Genomic DNA, 22356 nt, shown 5'->3' on the forward strand with positions numbered 1-22356 from the left:
GAGAAAGATTTTCTTATTTGTAGGCCAGTTAGCTTCAGTTTGCTCTTGAGTTAACATTTTCCAAATCCAATTAATTTCCTAGGCCTTTATTTACTTTACTATTTGAAATGATTGGTCTTTTATTTGGTGTCAGTATGAGACAGCATAGATGGAAAAGACTGTAAAATTGTTCATATAGGCCTGTGGCTAACAGTAGCTGTATAAATATGATGAGTTAATATTTTTCCACAATAAATGATTCATGTATCACCATAACAAATGACATCCTTCACTCTTCAACCAAAAAAATCATGCTCTTCTCTTGTATAGGCAGTAATTTGGACAAACTGAAATTTCACATTGACTTAAGCATTCAGACCTTTTGCAACAACACTCAAAATTTAGCTCAGGTAACCCCTCTATTTCTCTTAATCATTACTGACATGTTTCTATACCTTGATTGGAGTCCATGTGTGTTGAATCAAATTAAATAGACATGATTTGGCACACACCTCTCTTTAGAAGACCTTACAACTGATAGTAAGTATCAGAGCAAAAACCAAGCCCTATGGTCAAAGGAATTGACTGCAGAGCTCAGAGATAGGTTTGTTGCAAGGCACAGGTCTGGGGAAAGCTACACAAAATGTTCTGTTGCGCTGAAGGTTCCCAAGAGCGCAGTGGCCTCCATAATAAGTCTTTCACAACCAGGACTCTTCCAAGAGCTGGTCACCTGGCAAACCTGAGCCATCAAGGGAGAAGGGCTTTAGTAAGAGAAGTGGCCATGAACCTGATGGTCATGCTGACTAACCTCCAGAGATCTGTGTGGGGATGGGACAAAACTACAGACTGACAACCATCACTGCAGCCCTCCACCAATGTGGATTTATAGCAGATATGCTAGGCGTAAGCCTCTCCTCAGTGCAAAACACATAAAAGTCTGCTTGGAGTTTGCAAAAAATCACCTGAAGGACCCTCAGACTGTGAGAAACAAGGTTCTCTGGTCTGTTGAAACCAAGATTGAACTGGCCTCAATTCTAAACATTATGTCTGTTTTAAACCAGGCACTACTCATCACCTGCCCAATACTATCCCAACACGTAGCACAGTGGTTGCAGCATCATGCTGTGGGGGTGATTTTCAGCAGCAGGAACAGGGAAACTGGTCAAGGTTGAGGGAAAGCTGAATAGAGTAGAGTACAGACATATTCAATGGAAACCTGTTCTGCAGTGCTAAGGACCTCAGACCGGGCTGAAGGTTCACCTCTCAACATGACATCGAACCTAAGCAAATAGCCAATACATCACAGGAGTGACTTAGGGACAACTGTGTGAATGTCCTAGAGAGGCCCAGCCAGAGCTCTGACTTGAACCCCATCAAACATCCCTGGAGAGACCTGAAAACGGCCCCATCCAACCTGACTGAGCTTGAGAGGATCTGCAAAGAAGAATGTCAGAAAATCCCCCAATCTACGTGTGCAAAGCTTGTTGCTTCCAAAAGCTGCTTCAACTAAGCACTAGTAGGGTCTGAGTACATGTCATTATGATATTTCATGTTTTTCTTTTGAATAAATTTGCAAATCTGAATACTTTCTGAATGCACTGCAATTTTGGCTTCCTTGTGTGAGACTTTTAAAGGGAAACTTGTTTGACATTGTAAAGCATGAGCACATAAATCATGAGCAATGTCACCCATTGTAAGCGATTGAGTCGCACAATGTGAGCTAACAATTCACCAAGATTTTTATGGAACTAGCTTGAAATGTGCACGATAGGCAGTGTGCACCCTTTAAAAATTCAGTGAATACTTAATTAGACTGTCAGGGCAAAATTAATATTTCTGACTTTTTTCATTGCAGCAGCTTTACCTGGAAAGAGTTAAACAGCATCTCATAGTGCATCTGGATCAGCCAGGGAATTCCAGAGACTTCTGTGTACGGCATGGCATTGAATATGATGTAGTGCACCCCAAAGAGCGGCATCAGCACCAACGTGGACTTCAGAAGTTTCCTGTCAGAGAGGATCAACTTGTTTATTAAAACTTGAGATGATCCAGAATGATGACAATTAGCACAATGCTAACATGTTATACCTGTACTGTTGTCTTGTGTCGCACCTTCCAGCATTTGTTTCTCGTAGCTTGGTTGCCAACACTCTAATTATGTTCAAAAATAAGATAAAATTGACCTGCAGTGAAAACAGAAACATAATGACAAAATGTCATTATCACATAATACCGGGTTAAATCCTGCAGCTGCAGCTCCGTAGGAGCAGTGAATTACAGTTCTCTTCTCCACAGCAGGTGAAAGGTTCAAGCAGTGAGCATGTACTCACCACGACGGCTGCCAGGATAGGCACTTGATAGATCCATTTCAAATTGCCTGCACTCAAGTCCCAGCACCTGCGGGGTTCAACAGCAACAAAATGGATCAGTACGAGATAAGTAAGGATCAAGCAGCAAGGTGAGATGAAGAGGGTGAAAGAAGACATAGAGAGGTCTAGTGTCTCCTTCCTCTAGTTATCAATTGTGATGAAAAAGAAGTTCTGCTACATAGATTATTTCATGACTTTTTTCTTATGAATCTTTTCACTTAAAAGCTTCCTCTTTCCTGAATGACTTTTAAAGATCTCAGACTTAAGAAGTAAAGTCACTAAGAGAAGAAGATGTTTGCCTTTTTAGTATTTGATAATAAAACAGTCTGAATGTAACCTGGCATGCCAGATGGATTTGTTTCGCACATCTGTAAAACCACTCACAGACAGTGTTTGGGAAAAAAACTCGGAGGCTGATTGGATGAACGTTATGTCATATATTTACAGGCCAATCAGAGCAACAAAACACATGACATAGTGGTTACAGAGCTGCGCCCCTACCAAAGGCGTAAACTCCATAAAGAACTGCATAACGCAAACCATGGCGAATGCAGACATGTCAGTACACGACTTTTGTCATTTCTGAAAAGAAAACAACTCAATGCTGTTCTTTGTTCTGCTTTTAATGAAGAATTGTCAACCGGTAAAACTTACGCTTTAGCATTACCCACGCTAATCTTTTGGACCATTTAGAGTTTGATTTGTTTGAGAAATATTTTTACAAAGAGGTGTTATTTATTTCATTATGATTTCTATTTTAATGGAAATCACAGAAGACTACTAACACTGTGTTTTTTGATTTTATGTAAAAAACTTAAGGTATTTAACATAGTAAAAGTCATAGAGCTGTGCTCAATTGTCTAAAAAAATGAAGTATTGTATTAATATCAGGCAAAATTTTTGGTATTCTGAGAAAAAAAGGATTTAGTCCAACAGTTTTTGAAAAAACAAAACAACATGCAATTATCAATCATGGATCAAAATGCTGAATGTTTCTTATTTCAAAACCAAAGTGGTACTGAATGAACAGCTATTTGGGAGCCGAAAAAGCCAAAAAGAGCAGGAATTGGGACCCAGTTCTCAACCCACAGACATTAGGAACAGCACAACTACACACCTAAACAAAAAGTCACTCTGCCAGAACACACAATTCAGTCAGGCATTTCAACAGACATCCCAGATAGATGCTGTCAGCCATACACTAGGTTTTAACCTAGTCTTGTTAGGAGAATCATCCTTCTTTGGTTTGTTTTCACCAATGCTTTATGTATCTCAACATCATTCTAAATGAGGGAAAACTAAAGGATTTTTGAGACTTAATAAAGATCACACGCATATAATGTTGCCAAAAGACAAAAATCAATGCTTTGTTTCTTCAAAAAAATATGAATATGTTTTGGTGAGTATTGAATCTTTACAACAATAATGTAGACATTAATCATGAAGATTTCTTACTCTGTGTCTGCAAAGGCTGCTCTCACAGTTGCCCAGACTGTCACAAACATAGCTGGTACTCCTGAAAGATTAAAAAAACAAACAAAAAGATACGAATTCTTGTGATAAAACAGCCCATAATTATGAGCAAATTATGACATCAAAGGTCCATAACACACATGTAGAGGCGGGGTAGCACAGCATCCACATTGTATGCGCTGTGCTTATGTGACTTTACGCACAGTGTGTACAATGCAGGAACTGTAAAGCCCATACTCATGCAACAAGCTATTCTTTCTGCCTTAGTCTAGTTTTTCATAGAATAGTAAGGTTTTTTTTTTTTTAGAGCACCTTCAGAGTTTTTACCTATCAATTAGACTGCCATACGTTGTACCTTATGTACTTAAACATGCATGATTTAAAGTAAATAAATTAATCACTTAATTGGATATATCTGCACAACTGTGGATTAACACAAATCATCAGTCAATCACATAAAAGTCACTTAAATCAAAACTTTAAATCCAGTTAAATACCCTTTTCCCTATCCTGATGCTTGGTTTTAGCTCCAGCAGATTGGTGATCATCATTTTGATCATGTCTATTTGTCTTTATGCATTGGATGCTGCCATGTGATTGGGTTAATGATTATGAAGTACATGCAAGCCCACACTGAGTGATTGAAATGTACCTAAATCATGCAAAACTCACCCCATCCAATCAGAGTGAATCCCCAAAGGTACTTTCTGTCTGAGAAGAAGGTCATGAAGATGAGACTGTGTAGGTACAGTCCCTCCACCAGGATCCAGTAGTAATTGGTCGCCAAGAAGTACATGAACAAGGTCACAACCACCTTGCAGCCAATCTGAGCACAATGAAAGAAAAGAAGAGCACAATCAATCAATACTCACACTGAAAAATAAGCAGAAAGAATGCTTATACTGTATGTGATTAGTATTCTAGGTGGTAAACTTCATTGCAAACAATCACTAAAATTTTTTCTTTATAATTTTGCTTAATGTTGCAACTTTTAATTGACTGCAGAAATGTCCTTAAAACCTAAATTGAGATCTGATCGGCTATTATATTTGTTGCTCCTACAGTAAAGTATAAATGCACAGGTAACCCCAAAAAATTAGAATGTCATGAAAAAGTTAATTTTCATTCAATTTATTCTAGAGTCATCTCATACAAAGTAAAATATTTTAAGACTTCTTTTTTGCTTAAATCTTGATGATTATGGCCAACTTTCAAAGAAAAAACTTGGATACCAACTCTGAGAACAGCCTTCTCTTTCAGCAAGACCTTCTGTGGCGTACCCTCCTTGTGTAGAGTATCAATGATTGCCAAGTTGCAATAGTCAAGTCAGCAGTCTTCCCAATGATTGTAGTTGAGTGTACTAAATCTGAGTGAGATAATTAAGGCTCAGGAAAACTTTGTAAATGGGACTTTCTGGCAATATTCTAATATTTTAAGATTGTGGATGTTTGAATTTGTGGGCTGTAGCCAAAAATCAACAAAAAAAAGTCTTGAAATATTTTACTTTGTATGAGATGAATCTAGAAACAATAGAGGTTTACTTCTTTGAAGTAAAAAAAAAGTGAACTGTTACATGATTCTCATTTTTTGAAATGCACCTGTATAATTCTGTGACAAAAAGACGCCAAGGTGCAGAATTTTAGGCCACTGAAAACACCTTTTGGAAAACTTAGACACTCTGTTCATAGCATTTATGTGTGGACAGGTAACACATGGTTTTGGGCTTGTAACATGACACTGTGCATCAGTTTCTCCTCACTGGTGTGCAATGTTATCACCTTCACTGGCATGACAATGAAGGATGCCAAAGTTGTGCTGTTGCTGACTGGATTTTTCTAAATGCTTACACTTACACACAATAGCTCTCTCACTATGTTGATGAACAGAGGTCACTGCTGCTCCAGGGTGTATAGAAATGCACACAGCTTTACGCATGTCCGATTGATATGTGCCTGGGTCAATAAAGCGGATATTTGGGAAGTGAAAGGCAAGATACTCTTCATTATCAAAGCAGGTGAGTGCTAATTTGCTAAATTCAGCTTTGTTTATGTTACCTAATAAAAGTACCAGGATTATTGTCAGCTGCCACCTTCAGTCAATGTTCTTGTTCAAGTTAACACAATACTTTATGGCAGGATGAGGAAGAATTGTTTTATTTGTTCCCTCAAGGGACAGAAAGCGTCATATTGCATTAATCCACTATCTTGTCCTCTTTTTCTTCTCAAGTGAAATTCTGTCAGAGTACAACCTGGGCTTGTTATTCGATTGTACAACAGCTGTCATGTTTAAAACATTAAAAGTAAAACTGGCTTGAAGACTTAAGTGGTGACCATGTTATGCAACTTGTCATTCAGCGTACAGCTCTAGGAAGTGGGGCTGTCAATATTTATCTACAGTCCTATTCGAATTTCAGTTATGTTTTACAGATTTCTAATTATATTTGAATATTTATGCACATTTTTTATTAATATGTATGTAAAACATTCAGTTGCTTTAATCACCATGTAGTTACACATTTGTCCACTAGCGGACCCTCAAATATTACATTACAGATGTAAGAAGAAGAAAAAATGAGCTAAAAGCAAAAGTAGTTCATGTTAATTTTTATGTACTTTTTTACTGCAAACACAGCCACCTGCATCATTTAGAGGCATTTGACGGCTATTTCTGGTACTGATGGTCAACTTTAAAATGAAAAAAACGAATTAGAAATTAAATGTCAAACAAAAATAAATTAAATTGCGCTGCTTACGGCAGTGATGACATCATGTTTATAATGAACAAAACATTTAAAAAAAAATGTTGGTACTATCTTGTTCCTACATGTTTTTACCTAATAACACAAGGCAATCCACATCTTCTGAATCTACTGTAGAACAGAGCGTTTTTTGTCCACTATAGTCCCAGCCGTGGGGGAAAACCCTCTGACGGAGGTGACCGGGATGCACAAATAACGGCGTGCCAGCTTGGACACGAGAGGATATCTGGACTGGAACTAGGCCAAATTTGAGTCATCAAAAACATCTCTAAGTTTATAAAACTAAGCCTCAAAATCATGAAAAAGCTGCTCTAGGATGGTGTGGGCGTGACGATTGAATGAGCTGAAGCCATGCCCACTCATGAGAAATATGATCCTCTCAGAGTTTAAAAAATGCTTCTGATCAGAGTGCAGCTGCAAAAGCAGAGAGACAGAAGTTGGGGATTAAATTTACAGTTTTCTGGCACATATCTCTCCGACATGATGCTTTTAATGATCCATAGGCCACTGTGGCTGATAGATTTGGTAAATTTACTTCACTATGAACAAAAAAACCCAGCATTTACCTGACTTAACTTTTAATGAAGGCAGTGACATTAGCGAACAACAGAGTGTACTGAGAGGAACTGCTTTGTAGTTTTATATCATTGTAGCGTTAGTGAGGTGGGGTATTTTCCCATAGCAGCCGGTGACATCACAGTCTGCTATATTTGCCCTGTCCAAGATAAAACAAGCCTGGAAAGAGGTGAAAAACTTTTTAACGGTGTAAATCAAAAATTCAGTCACACATAGTTCAGTGTTTTCACATTTTTACAGCAACCTTATTCCAACATATCTAGTGTGTTAAGACAGACATTTAGATTTCACTTTATAGGGACTTCAACCTTTAAACTGTATTTAAAGTACAGTTCTGATTTTTCACTTTTATCATTTTAGGACGTGGTAGTCTTAAGTTATAGTGCACTAGCACTTATTTTTTAGAGGTTCATATCAGTTACTTTGGTCTAAAAAAAACGTTGTTGGGGCTTATTTTCACTAAATAATTTTCTTGCATTAATCTAATAGCCTAGATCATAAGAGGAGAGCTGCTGTGAATGAACACGACTGGTAGGATACAAGCTTCAGGCTGTTTGGTCAGGACCACCAGTCAGAAAAGGAAAGACTGATGTTCAGAAGAAAACAGTGACAGTGGTATTTTTGTCTGAGTGAGCAATTTTGTCTGTTTTGATTGAGAGCCCCCCTGCCAAAGAATTTGGGGATTTTAGACTGTAATTTTCAATAAGGCAGTGGATAGAGTAGGAAATCGGGGAGAGGAAGGGACAAGCAGGAAAGGAGCCATAGGTTGAACTTGAACCCGGGCAATCCACCTGGGGGGCTACAGCCTTCAGACATAGGATCCGACAACCCGCTTGGCCATCTGCACCCATAGCATATATACTTCATAAAAAGTTATGCATTGGTTTATGTTTTATCTTAATAGTTAAATGCAAGCAAAGATTTGACTCATAAAAAAGCATCTGGGGATGAAAAGAGGGGTTGGTTTTACTCCTAATGAGGAATAATGTAGCATCAACCTCCACACAGAAATACAGCTCTTTAGATGTTTCTGCCATTTTTTAAATCTCATCCTTATCAGAAACCAATATGCCTCGGTGCTCCTGTTTCTCTGCACTTATTACCCATCTCATTATTTTCATCTCTATCTTTTTTAAAACAGTCTGTTTATTTGCTGACAGAAATTCTTCAGATGTAGCAGCTTGTTTATGATGGAGCATATCTTTAACTGGAGTTTCACACACTTAAAGGAGAAAGAAGTCATGTTAACATGGGACAGGGAGGGGTAAATACCTGCTGAACAATAACAACTGATAACTAAAATTTAAGAAAAAGAAAAAAGTTGTGTAAAAAATGAAAAGAACCAGGATACTCCAGAGAGACTAAAAAAAAGGTGGGTATACTCTTTGGAGACGAAAAAAGAAGTGGGTATACTCCCTACATCCACATATAACCTGCACCACACCACTAATTTTAGGATATCAGCAGTTAAAAGGTTCAAGACTGTTTGAGTGCAGCCTGCACCTCTCGGACTCCCTGTCTTACAGACCACTACCCTGAGACACCATCTTAGTCAGGGTAGAAATAGATGCTAAAACTTTCAAAATAAAATTAGATTGAACTTCTGGTTAGGGTTAGGGCAATGGTCAAGGTGAAGGTTATGATACCAAAAGACAAAAGTAAAAAAACCTGACCATCACAAACTAATTACAAAACATTTAATGAAGCAGAGTAAACAGTCTGAAACACAAAAAACTCCAACAAAGAGCAAAACTAACATAGCTTCCATAGCTAATGCTACATTTGCTTTAGCTACATTTGCTATTTATCGACATCACCTTTGTAGCTAACATATCTACATTAGCTCCAGCAATGTTAGCTTAAGCTCACACTGTTAAAGCTAAAGCTAACCTAGCAACACTGGCTTACGTATTAATGTTAACTACATAGCTAGCGTAGCTACCATAGCTTAAGCTAACGCAGCTAAAGTAAAACACTGTTCTTGTTTCTACTTCTGAAACAGGTCTACACATCATTTTATCTCTGATTAGACTGCTGACCATTTTTTGTGTTTATCAAATGTTCAGTCTGTCATGTTTGCAATGTGGTTATTGCATGAACATAATGGTCAGACTTTGAAAAAAACCCTAAGACAGGAAACCCGTTGTTCCAGTAGTGGTCTGCAAGAGGGGGTGTCTGAGAGCTGCAGTCTGCAGCCAGATGCCTCTCAAAAAGTTTTGGGTCTCCATTATTTTATATTCTGTTTCATAAATGGGGCAAACATTTTCAATGGGTGCCAAGTCAGCCTGTGAACCACACAGACCATCTAACTGTTCTAATATGCAGAGACCTTCCTTGTAAAAGACGTTGTTTACTTGGTAAAAGACGTTAGTCCAGTTAGTTAGACCTTATCAATATAGTCCAGCTTTAATGGCATCTATACAAATGTACAGAATACCCATGCCATGAACACCAATGCATGCTATAGACCATTTGCATGTGATGTAGCAGTGGTCTGACCTGCCCCTGCCTGTATGACAAAAGAGGATCTTACTTACACTTAGTGGGTGAAGACTAATGCTAGCAAACACCATTTAAAATAAGACCATATGTAATGGTGACTTCAATGACACGTTGAAAACAGAGGAGTACTTAAAATGCACCTTTGTGTTGTCTGGTCTGGTGAGCATTTTTGGATCTTTTGATCAAACACTACACAAAGGTATTTGTGTGGACCACTATGAAGACATTGTTTTTGAGTTATGACTTGCACAATTTGCCAGTCACTATTATTTCTGTAGGCCAATGCCAATGACTTTATGCCTCTCAAATACACCTACTTAATTATAGACTAAAATGTATAGTAGCATGTTGCAATAGTTTTCAATCATAATGGGTTTCAGTGTTTGTCAAAGCTTCATATTGTATATTTGTTTATGCATTATAGTTCTTTTGGTAGCAAGGTTATAGAGAGATAAATAAATGAATAAATAAAAGAGTTTTTTTTTTTAAGTACCTCAGAGTCCTGTTCTTGAATGAGGGTAAAATGCATCATGAAATTGACAGACTAATAGGGGCTGCATCAGCAGTAATGACAGCGTTGTACCATGCACAGCTATGGTGAAAACGTGTTGTAGGGTTAGAGCACAGAAAACCGAAGGGAGCTTAAGGTAGAGCTGCTTCCCCTTTGCATCAAAAGGAGCCAAGTTAGTTGGTTTGGGTATTTGATTAGGACGCCTCCTCCTGGAACCCTCTCCTTGGAGGTTTTCTGGGCATGCTAAACTGGGCACCATTTGGCCTGGGTATGCGTGAAGTACCCAGAGGGAGCTGGAAACCGTTGATGGAGAGGGGCATCTGGGTCAACTTGCACTGTGTTTACAGCTTTTCATAGCCTTCTGTCCATGGATTTTACCCTATGCACTGACCTGGCATGACACAACATAGACAAAACATTATGCTTTCACACTTCAAAGATGTTGCATACAAAAGTTGCGTGGATATATTCAATAGCTCCTATTCTCTAGAATGATCAAATATCAACTCACTACCTAGAAATGATTGGCTGATTTTAAACTATTTTAGGGTATGACATTCAACAGAGGGAGTAGTTCAGAAGGTGTTTTTCTATATTCAGGTACATTAAATGCATGGATACAGCTCAAGGACACTCTGGGAATTAGGGCTACCTTCATTAATGCATTAATTGTGATTAATTTTAGAGCATTTTTGAAACTGTGATAAATCTCATGCTTCAATTGTCCTTTTCAGCACACTTTGGCTAAGCAATGTCTCCCTGCAGCCACAATGATTTGATGTTCATGTCTTTTTTTACTTTAAAACCGCACTGAAAATTCACATTTCTTCATCATTAAGTTTATGTCATAATTTTAGATCTATTTGAATGTCTTTATTTTCTTTCAAAATAAAAGCAGGTCATCATGATCATGAGTAACACTTAAACAGCTGTACGAGAGTATTACATCACTAAATCCTTCTTGTCATCACCATCTTAGCGTGGCTGCAAACATAAACATAACTTTAGGTCCAGCAGCCTTGAAATTCTCATTTGTTATCTTTTAAAGCATCACGCATCCTTCTTACAAGCGCCGCTAGAAAAAAAACTGTATTTCTAATTTACCTTGTTACAGTTATCTGCCTCTTGGAAATGATAACATTTATCTTTTTTTCGCCCAGTAATACTCGTGTCTCCTCTATCAGCTGTTTATTTAATCCTGATGATGAAGTTTTGTTGCAAGATAGTTATGCAAGATAGCCTAGTACAATAAAAATTCAAGGCTGTAGGAGCTAAATTTGTCCATGAAAAATTAATTATTCTCAGCAGATTTCTTTGTTATAACAAGACTGAGCTGGCAAAGCATTTCTGTGTTTGTATGTGCCATAAAATTTTGCTGCCATGCTTCGGATGGTTATGATAAGTGATTAATATGAGGATTGATGAAAAAAACATACATGTAATAACTTCCAAAATTAAAACATGACTTAATCATGTGAAGTTGGCATTTTTAACCTTTCAAAACAAGATTTATATTTCATATTTCCTAATCTATCTGTTTGTAATGTTCCAAACCTAGCTGTCTGCAACTTGAAAAGCTGAATTTCTGGTGTCTGCATCAGACAGCTTGATTTGAGCTAAGTTCAGACTAGGTCTGAAAGATTTAGAAAAATAATCTAATTGCCATTTTTTTTTACCCCCAATATTGCAATTGCAATTTAATATGTGATTTTTAAAAATTCCATATTTTATGTATTTCCTAACAAACAAGTAATGATCATTTTATATTGTAACTGACATAATATTGGATAGATTAAATCAAGGCTGAACAATTTTTTTTTAAATAAAATTTCAAAACACGATTATTTTTACTCTTATTGCAAATTTGATTTGAACTGTTGTATTGAAGGGAATGATGCTTTTATGTCTCTAAATTTTAAAAGGGAAAAAAAAGAAAATGGGATTTTCTGCAAACTATTCTATAAAAAATTGATGGTTGAATTTTTGTATGATGTGTAGAGCAAAACATCTCAGCATCAAACGTGTATTTGACACACATTTAAGGTCATAGAGATATTGTACTCCCTGAATTTGAAAATTGTGAGTGAGACTGTTGGCAATTTAATCTAAACTTTGATTTATTGCCCAGCCCTAGTTCAGATGCTGGGGTTCTGCTAGGCTCTTTCCAGCAATGTTCTCAAACTGTCTCTGTGGTCTCTACTGGGCTCCAGGGCTCCAGTTAAAGATGGAACAAAAATCCAAAATGAAACAGAATCAATTTTAGATGTAGAATAGTGGAATTCTAAAATGTGGAGATTAAACATGATACACTACAGAATTCTAAGAATCTTTAGACAACGCTTAAATGAATTAAAGCAGTCATGGTCCCTTTTTGTAACCTTTCACATGCTTAACTCCTTTTTTATTCGTGATGTGCTTTTCTGTACATGTGTTAATGTGTTCTTCAACTATTTAACCAAAGGTTACTAGGAATAGGATGTCAGAGCAACAGGCTGCAGCCTTTGAGTCAAAGTGACATTTTATGGTTTCTTTGCAGACTGAGTTAATTTCCCCTGGGTTCCTCTGTCTTTCTGTTTTTGTATTAGGAGAGGTTTCACAAATGGTGATTGATTTAATCATGTCCTACAAACAATCACTCAATAAATTCCAGCATTCACTTGAAATGAGCATCATTGCACACCACCTTCCAAATCATACTGAAGGGACATTTGTCTTGTTATCAATCGTTAAAATAGTCAGTGTTACGCCCTTGTATTGGCAGTCAGTTGGAAAATTCCTGAATCCCAGCCTGATCAAGTCACTCATTGATTCAGTCGATCTCCACTCTGCTTTCAGCTTAAGCTGTTCTCGCTGTTTTGTGATAGCTCATAGAACATACTTCCTTTCACTGCTCCTCTTTTCCCGCTGTGCTCATTATCATTTGGCCTCATTCAATTTGATTTGAATCTCTGAATGCTATTGTTTTTTAATAGATATGATTCAGAAGCTTAAAATCCGCTTCCTACTCTGTACAATCTGATGTCCATGACATCATGTCATGTTTGGTAATGTCAGCAGGAGGGGGTGTCTCCAACTTGTGGTTTTGAATGCGGCTCAGTAATTGGAGTAATATGTCACACCTGGGTCCAGTGTGTAGAGATTATTTAAGCTCCTGTAGCCACACACTCTCAATCTTCTCACTCTGTCTCTCTGCTTTGCTTTTTTATGATTTGACAACAGTTACACAGGTTGTATCTGAAATCACACACTCATTCAATACTCAATATTCCTTAATAGTGAGCCGTCTCTAGTCGAATCCATAGTGCACTTATCAACACTATAATAAGAAAGACTTTGCGGGGCACAGATTGACAAAAAATTTAAATAAGGCAACTGTTTTTTAGATTTAAGCAAAATATTGATACATATTTTTATATTTTTGTGCTTTATCTTATATATTTGTGCGTACGATGGTCTCATGTCTGTATTCATCATAACCAAAAAACTATATTTGGTTGTGAAAGCTGTTGCCCATTTTCTTGTCCAAATTGCAGCAAATTAAAAAAGAAAAAACACTGTATGTGTTAATTGTGTTTGCACACTGATCTTTTTTCTCTGAACTGGTGAGAATTTAGTGCTAGTCATCTAAATTAATTATTGACTGCTCAGAGCTGCATCTGCAGCTCCCTTCCTCTCTCTCTCTCTCTCTCTCTCTCTTTCTTTCACACTGACGCCTCATTTTGAATGCTGTGGTATGCCGATGTATCAGGTGGATATCAACCATGAACATAATAGATAAAAGCAAAAAAAGGACTCCTAGTAATGTAATGGAGAGATTCAATTGAAAAGTTATGCTCCATCTCTCCAACTTGGCACATAATCATGCCGCACAAGCAAGTGCAAACAACCCTTGAAGATTTTTGTCAGTTTTTCTTTTATCAAAGAGTGAAAGAGCCACAGAGTCATCTTTCCTGCTTCTTTCCTATGCAGTGTGCCATCATTGTTCCGCAATTCTTTTTGCAATGAATAGAAACATACATTCATTGGACTCTGTGTTAATGTTTTCTTTTAAATAAGATGCAAGGATGTAAAAAAACACATTCAACAATAACTGATTCAGTGTACAAAGACCTTCAGTCTTTCTTGTAACTGATTATTGGTATCAGTTAAATTGCCTCAAAAATATTCACTTTTCTGTGGTTTTGTTTTCAATGTGTTCATGCCTGCTCTGTTCCTCTTGTTCTATGTCACATATGAGAAATGCCATTTTTGACCTTTGAATATGCATCGTGGTTAATATTCCTGGGACCTTTCACAATGCATTATGGGATAGAATGTGCAGTGTATAGGGTATAACAATGCTCTGTCATAATTTGGGGACCACTTTAAAATGGTGTTTTCATTATAAAGTGAATATGGTGTGATCTTGGACACAGACACACACATATTGCCTCCACGCATAAACACACACTTCTGATGTTACTGACATTATCCTCCTGAGACCTGAGCTTTTGTTTGGAATGGATTTTTAGTTTCCCCCACTTATTTGGAATAAGTAGGACCTGATAAGTTTAAAAGCCCTGCCTTATCTTTGAACAGGAATTAGTTTTGAGTAAAAATGAAGTCCACAAATCTCCTGAAGGTCAGGTTTCTGCAGAAAATACAGGACTGATCTGTTTTTACCTCCCCCAAGGAGGTTATGTGATCGCGTGGGTTTGTTAGTTTGTCAGTTTGTTTGTTAGCAACATAACTCAAAAAGTTGTGGACGGATTTTCATGAAATGTTCAGGAAATCTGACCAAATCGGCATAAGAAAGAACTGATTAGATTTGGAAGTGATTCGGATCACCATCTGGATCCAGGAATTTCTTTAAAGGATTCTGTACTATTGGAAGATAGGGCTAATAGCGGAGGTCTGCGCTGTTACCACTTTACACCAGGAGATGGCGGACATGAGTAACTTCAATCCCAGCAGCATTTTTGGGTGTGTTTCTATTTAAAGTTTTGGAGTTTATAGAGTTTGAAAGACGCATGCCCAGTCGGGGAGATGAGTCAGAGTGTAACAGAGAGAAAGACAGCGAATTGTAGCGAGAATACTCACAATGCTGGGAGGAATATTCACCCTCTGCCATGACTTTCAGTCGTTCCATGAGACCATGGGTGAGACTATCAGTGCATTTGTTGGCACTGGCAGGCAATGCTTCTGCCATGACAGTCCACCCGTAGCGAAGCCAATGCTTTACCTCACCATGTTTCCACCCCACCAGGGAGGGAATAATCAGCGAATGCCATGGTGGGGGGCACATAGGGACGGATCCAGGAATTTTTTTAAGGATTCTTCACTATTGGGAGATAGGGCTAATGGCGGAGGTCTGTGCTCTCTGAGTGCTTTTCCAGTTTAGGAAATGTTTTGGCTTTGAATTGGCAAGTTGGTCGGTTATGGGGGTCTCCAGTCAGGCAGAAATGGTGTCAGTCATTAACAAAGGTATGGTGGAGTCATTTTGATGGACCACAAGGACTTGTTATGGCCAAGCATGAACAAAATTTCCACCAAATGTTCTGAATTTCTTGGAAATTTTCCTTTCCCAAAATTCATTACAAATTCCCTAAAATTTCAGTGAAGATTCTTAAACATTTTTGTACTGTTCTCCATAAAAAAGTACGCCAAAATTTCTTCAAATATTTCTCAAATGTTTCAGTGAAACTTCATCATAAAACCTAAACGCTATAATAATATTCCTCCCCCAAATATCCCATGTAAATTCCTGAAAATATTAAAACAAATTTCCTTAAATTTCTGAGCAAATTTTTCCTAAAATTTCCCAAAAATATAAATACATTCATCAAGATTCCACGAACATTATAATTCCCACAAACAGCCAAACAAATTCCCTGAAATTTCTAAGAAATAATATAAAATCTTGGTGATACTTCTTGAACATTTTTGTACTCCATAAAGAAGTAGCCCAAAATTTCTTCAAATATTCCTCAAATGCTGCAGTGACACGTTATCATAAAGCCAACACACCCAAGATTCCATGAAAATGGCAGAAAAGTGCCCCAAACATAAAAAAATCCCTATAATTTCACAGAAATTGCCTAACATTTCAGTGAAAATTCTTAAACAGTTTTTTATAAAGTACTCCACAAAAAGTAGGCCAAAATTTTCAGTGAAACTTTACCATAAAGCCCAAAAAATCTACAAAATTTTCAAATTCCATTAAAACTCCTGAAAAATTTCTTAAACAAACCCCAGAAATTTCAAGGCAAATTCTCCTTTAAAATGTCTCAAATTCCACTTAAGTATAAATACATCCCCAAAAGCCCTTGAAAAAGGCAAATAAAAAATCCCCCAAACAAATGCCCTAAATTTTCACAAAAAATTACCTAAAAGTTCTGTTGCATTCTTGAACGTTTTTGAGCCCTACTCGATAAAAAATCCCCCAAAAGTTTACATATTCCTCAGTTGTTGCAGCGAAACTTCATCATATCGCCTAAACAGTCCAATAAAATGTTTTCCCCCATATTCCATGCAAGTGCCTGAAAAAATTAAATTCCCCAAAATTTCAAAGCAAATTTCCCCTATAAAGTTCTTAGGAAATTACTGTATGAACATATTCCCAAGAGTCCATGAAAATGGCAGAAACTCCCCTTAAACAAATTCCCTGAAATTTTCCTCCCTAAAATTCTCATTTAAATTTCCAAAGATTAAGAAATCAATTCCCCAAGTGTATAAACACCTTAAAGCAGAATCCTCCCAAAAATTATGAAAGATTTTCCAAATGTAGACGAAAATGCCTGAAAATGACAATTCCCCCAAACATCCAAACAAATTTCCCAATTCCCATAAAAATACCAAAAATAATTCAAAGCAAATTTCCCCAAGACTCCAACTGAAACTCTCCAAAATATACAAATATATCCCCACATATCTATGAAAATGTCATCTCAATTTCTCCCAGCATTTCAAGCATATTACTTAAACTTTAACAGACATTTTTAACAATTATCTCAAAAATTCTCTGTAATGTCCTCATATGTACATTCTGGGACTTAAGAAGGTAATACTTGGCTGAGTACATATTTTATTTGAACTTAATTGATATGGTGTAGTGTGACATACTAAAAATGTTGTTTTGATGGTTTGATTTGGTCCAATTTTTCAAACAACTAATGGTTTGAAACTTTATCATGGTGATGTCTCCTTGTCCACCTGAGGTCATGATAATATACAAAGAAGCTTTGCTGCAGAAGCCTCTTGTGCTTTTTTCATTTTCATGAAAAGACCAAAGCAGAAACAGAGACATCAAAGACAGATCACTCGAACAGGCTATGATGAATACCCATTCACAAAAGTGAAATAAAATACAGCGCATGACAGATAGGAGGCAAACACTGCATACATAGTAATCTGTTAAAAAGTCTATCATATGAAGTCCTTATTATCAAGACTAACAATGAGTTCCCATGTCAGTTGAAAAGGCTGTTGTGGCTTTAGGGTATATAGCACTTTTTTCTAATACTGTAAGGCTGGCAGGTTTTATTTGCTTAACACTCGAGTATACAGTGAGCAAAGGCACAAATATCAGTATTCCTTTAATATGTAACATATATCAGCAGCTTTAACGAAGCCCTTTTAATCATAACTCATTATGCAGAGCCCTAGGATAAAAATGTCAGCTAAATATATTGCACAAATTATTTGTTTGCATATTAAAGCATGCATGAAAAGTTCCCAGTCTTTACCCATTTTTTAAACTTGACTCTGAAAGGGGAAAGCCAAGTCTTGGCCTTGTAAAAGGCTGGCATGCTGACAAACAGTGCAGTTTATTTGCTCCAGTGCTGGAAAAGCAGGTGAGACTTAGCGAAATACCACTTCCTTTCTGGAAGCAAAATATTTCACGCTCAACATCTCTACAAATCAAATTATCTGTCTATGCAATGCAATCAAAGAAGAAGTATTATTTTTGGGATTTTACTTAGTTGTCACATTCCTGCTTTGTGGAAATCTTCAAGGAGGCCATGTTTGACTTGACCTCAGTTATTTTCGCCGTGCTGGTTTACTTACAAACTGTGTTTTGTTGGCTGGCGGTGCCTCAGTGATAGACTTGAGGTCTTCCACTGTGACTCTTTCCATGTTTTCCAAGGCCGATCCAGAGTAGAGCACAACATCTTTCACGAAAATGCTGATAGCTCTTAGCATGTAGGACACAAACAGATGCATGTGGATGTAGTTCCTGGTGCAGTGTAACCGTCTGGGGAGAAAACAAACAAGAGTGGCAAGGTCAAAAGATACAACTCTGCTTCTGTGTGTTTCTGTGTCTGTAATTGTTTGATCGACCTGGCACACCTTCATAAAAGTGTGTTTTATTTTTTTCCTGCACACACATAAACAACACTCATTTTAATTAGAGCCAGCTGAGCTCCACGCTGACTATCACACATTCTTGGAGATTTAGGGGCTTTGAAATGCACAAATATTGAATTGCTCGCCTCAAAGTGAGCTGTAAAAACAAAATTGCAAGCATATGTCGAGGAAAGCATGCAAATTTCCCTCCGCAGACGAGTGTGGAGTTTATCTGTCAAATGTTCTTCCAAAACATCCTGTCTGAGCATTTACTGTGGAATGGGGCTTTGAGGTCATGCTGTTGGATTGAAATCAGGTGTTGGATCAATGACTGTTGAAGGTTACGTCACAACAAAGTCAAGAAAAATAGCAAAATATTTATCACTGTTCTAAAAAAACCCACAGGTACTCTGATTATTCCCCTGATATTCATAATTGATCCTTCCTTTTTCTAAAGCTTTTTAATGAGCTGAATATTTGCTGAGCTACCCTTTGAAAAGTATTGATTCAGGAGTGGTGGGCTGAAACTAATCTAGGGGACAGTTCCCTGGTGAAAACCCCTGAACACAACTGCTAATGTGAAATATCCTTCTTTTTTCTCCCTGGAAAACATTTATGAGCTCTCCTGTCCACATACTGACATGTTGACGGGGAAATGCTGAGCGCTCAGCAGCACGGGCCAGAATGTCAGATGGGCCCCTGGGATAACTTATTAAACTCATTTGGCCTGTAGATTTCCTGGTGCTAGTTGGAAAGCATTCCCAAAGCTGTCTGAGTGCTGGCCTGTATGGTAAGTCACACTGTCAGAGGCATTGGTAAACAGCGCCTTCACATCGATTCCTGATACTCCCCATGCTAAACAAAATAAGCAAATAGGGAGAAATCTGACCTGCATTAATCAGCTTGAAAAATATGAATTCAACCTTGTTTGAAGACAGAATGAGAAAGTCAGCCATTACTTGGCCAATGCACACCTTCAAAACCTCAATCAGGACTATGGATCCCTCCTTTAAAAAACATACTAATGGTAAAATGCATCTGAATTTTTCATTCCAAAATGAAATTATATGTCTTATATTGCTGAATCATTAATGCAGAACTTAAATAACTTGATGCATTAGTAACTCGTTTGATTTTTTTTCAATCAACATTTTTTGGAAGGCCATTTGCTTACCCACTGTATATAACTGCAAAATACAAATTCTATGTTAGTTGTAGCCCGGGCCGTTTAAACATTGTGTTTATAAAAGCAAATTCTTCTTCAAATTTCTTTCAGTGGCAAGATATGAAGCCTAGTGGTGGTTCATGCAGGTCACACTAGTTATACGCCCAGCAGTGATCAGCTCACGGCCAGCTGATCCTAATTATTGCCTCCAAGATCCCACAGCCAATCATGCCTCTATGTCTCAACATAGTGGCGAATTTAACCCCTTAAACCCTGTTGTATCATATTTGATACATACTTTTATGATACCTCAACTCAACTCAACTCAAACTTTATTTATAAAGCACATTTAAAACAACCGGGGTTGACCAAAGTGCTGTACAGATCAAAGCAGTGCAGATACAATACCAAGATACATAAACACAGTGCAAATATATAAATATATTAAAAGTTAAAAATTAGTTAAGATTTTGCCAGATGTCCACTCAACCTTGATCAAAAGCCAGGGAGAAGAGGTGAGTCTTGAGAGATAATTTAAAAACCTCAATTGATTCCGCAGAGTGGATATGCCAGGGCAAGTTGTTCCAGAGTCGAGGGGCAGCCGTCACAAAGGCTTGGTCACCTTTGGTTTTGTACCTTGTTTTGGGGGTGATCAACAACAACTGACCTCTATCTAAGCGAACATACAAAGCGAAGACAAAACTTGAAGTGGCTGGAAAAATAAATAAATATGAGTACGAAACAACACAACATCTACTACTGCACTGACAAATAAACCTGTTTAATAAAGCATCAATGATTCAGTCAAACTGATGCAAAAACAATAGTGCACTAGTTTCCTTAAATTTCCCAGGCGTGAGCTGAACAACAACTTCCAGAGCATCTGGAGTGACTGAGCTGTCACTCAAAAAACTCATTGGCCAATAGGGATACATCCCAGAAAAGCCACATGTGACACTTGTGTCAGAACTGAGAGCAAAAACTCAAGAAACGCAAACAAAGGATCAGGCAGCTCAAATACAAAATGAGAAGCGAGTGCAAAAGTCTGATCACTGAGAGAGAAAAAGAGGAACTGTAAACAAAAAGATGGATGTTAAAATTCAAAGACAAATAATTTGGTTGCGATTTCAAATTTGTTCTCCAAAAATTTTTTTGCTTGGATCAGATTTTTTTGTTCTTAAATGCTAATTTGTGTTTGATACTGAGAAAGTTTGTTTGAATCTTCTTGACAAAAATTTCATTTCATACTTAGAGAGCTGCTGTTTTGAGGTAAACAGCCATCCACCCTCACAGAGCTTCATTTTTCAGGATGCACCACAGGTTCTCAAGGGTTCACAGGGTTGAGGTCAGGGGATGATGGTGGCCACACCATAATTTTTTCTCTCTTCATGTCCATAGCAGCCAAGACCTCAGTGGTATTTTTGGCAGCATGGGATGGTGTATTGTCTTCCAAAAAAAGTTTTTATTCTGGAAGGCACAGTTCTTCTTTTTATACCACGGCAGGAAATGAGTGGTTAGGAATTCCACATATTTCGCTGAGGTCATTTCGACACCTTCAGTCACCTTAAAGCGGCCTACCAACTCACTTCATGATTCCAGCCTAAAACATCACTCCACCATCTCCTTGCTTCCGTTACAGCCTTGTTGGAACATATTGGACATCCACCAACCACCCAGAGCTCCAACCATCTGGATCATCCAGTGTAGCATGGCATTTATCAGAGAATAAAACAGTTTGAAAAGTAGTCTTCATATATTTCTGAGCCCACAAAAATTGTTTCTCCTTGTGGGCATTGGTTAAGAGTGGCTAAAAAAAAGCTCTTTGCATATTGGCAAGCTGTTTGTGACTCATATGGATTTTTCTAAGTTGCTCTCTTAATACAATGAATTTGCCTAACAGAAACTTTCCTCAATACACCTTTAACTGAATGAACCTGTCTGCGCTTATGCCATGCTGACATGGTCAGACCTCTGATAATTTGCTTTAATCATGACATGCATTTAAAGGGATATTTGGGATTTTTGAAGTTGGGTCGTGTGAGGTACTTGGCTATAGTAGTGGTGTTATGATTTCTGTGGAAGTTGATCCTGTGGTTATTATGAGATCAGAGAGATCCGTGGCATAATGGCTGTAGATGGGAACTTTTTATCCATGTAGTTCAACGAGTTTTGCGTAAAAATGGGCCAAGATAATATGTTGCCTTGCCTGTATGCTGTGTCGAAAACTTACAAAGCACTTCATTTCTTCCAACCCCCACCCCCCCCCCGTGTCAGACACTAATTTACGACTCAGCTTTCAGCATTTTGTCTCCTTCTGCTGCACACTGATATTGTCTGATCAGCTGTGTGGGTCTGCAGACTTCTACAGGGACAAGAACACCACACCGAGCTAAAACAAAGATAATATGAGCGATTTCAACTCGAGTGATGATGATGTGCCATTTACTGTGCATGTGAGAAGATATTTGTATGAACCGGAGTACACTGAAGACAAATGCATAGAGATGGAGAGTCAGCAGGCTGAAAGAGGGTGCAGAGAAACTTAATTTGATAGTTTTGAGCAGGAGAGATCCCAAGTTACTTGGTGATGTAGGTGTGGAAAATGTGAACCCATGCTCAGGATCGCTCATATTATCTTTGTTTTAGCTTAGCTCTGAGCTTGTAATAGAGCAACTTTCACAGAAATCACTGGAGGCTA

General features: G+C 37.7%; 1 protein-coding gene across 1 annotated transcript in view; it reads right to left on the minus strand.

The window, feature by feature from the left end:
* The window catches only part of pth1r (parathyroid hormone 1 receptor), a 108140-nt gene that overhangs the window by 644 nt on the left and 85140 nt on the right, over positions 1–22356 (minus strand). The window contains exons 7-12 of the mRNA XM_041803570.1: positions 18215–18401; positions 4494–4647; positions 3804–3864; positions 2310–2376; positions 2068–2162; positions 1844–1985 (exon numbers count right to left, since the gene is read on the minus strand). Coding sequence (XP_041659504.1) covers positions 1844–1985; positions 2068–2162; positions 2310–2376; positions 3804–3864; positions 4494–4647; positions 18215–18401 — 706 coding nt within the window. The remainder of the gene's footprint in view (positions 1–1843; positions 1986–2067; positions 2163–2309; positions 2377–3803; positions 3865–4493; positions 4648–18214; positions 18402–22356) is intronic.

The sequence above is a fragment of the Cheilinus undulatus genome, linkage group 13, assembly GCF_018320785.1.
Source record: "Cheilinus undulatus linkage group 13, ASM1832078v1, whole genome shotgun sequence".
NCBI lineage: Eukaryota > Metazoa > Chordata > Actinopteri > Labriformes > Labridae > Cheilinus > Cheilinus undulatus.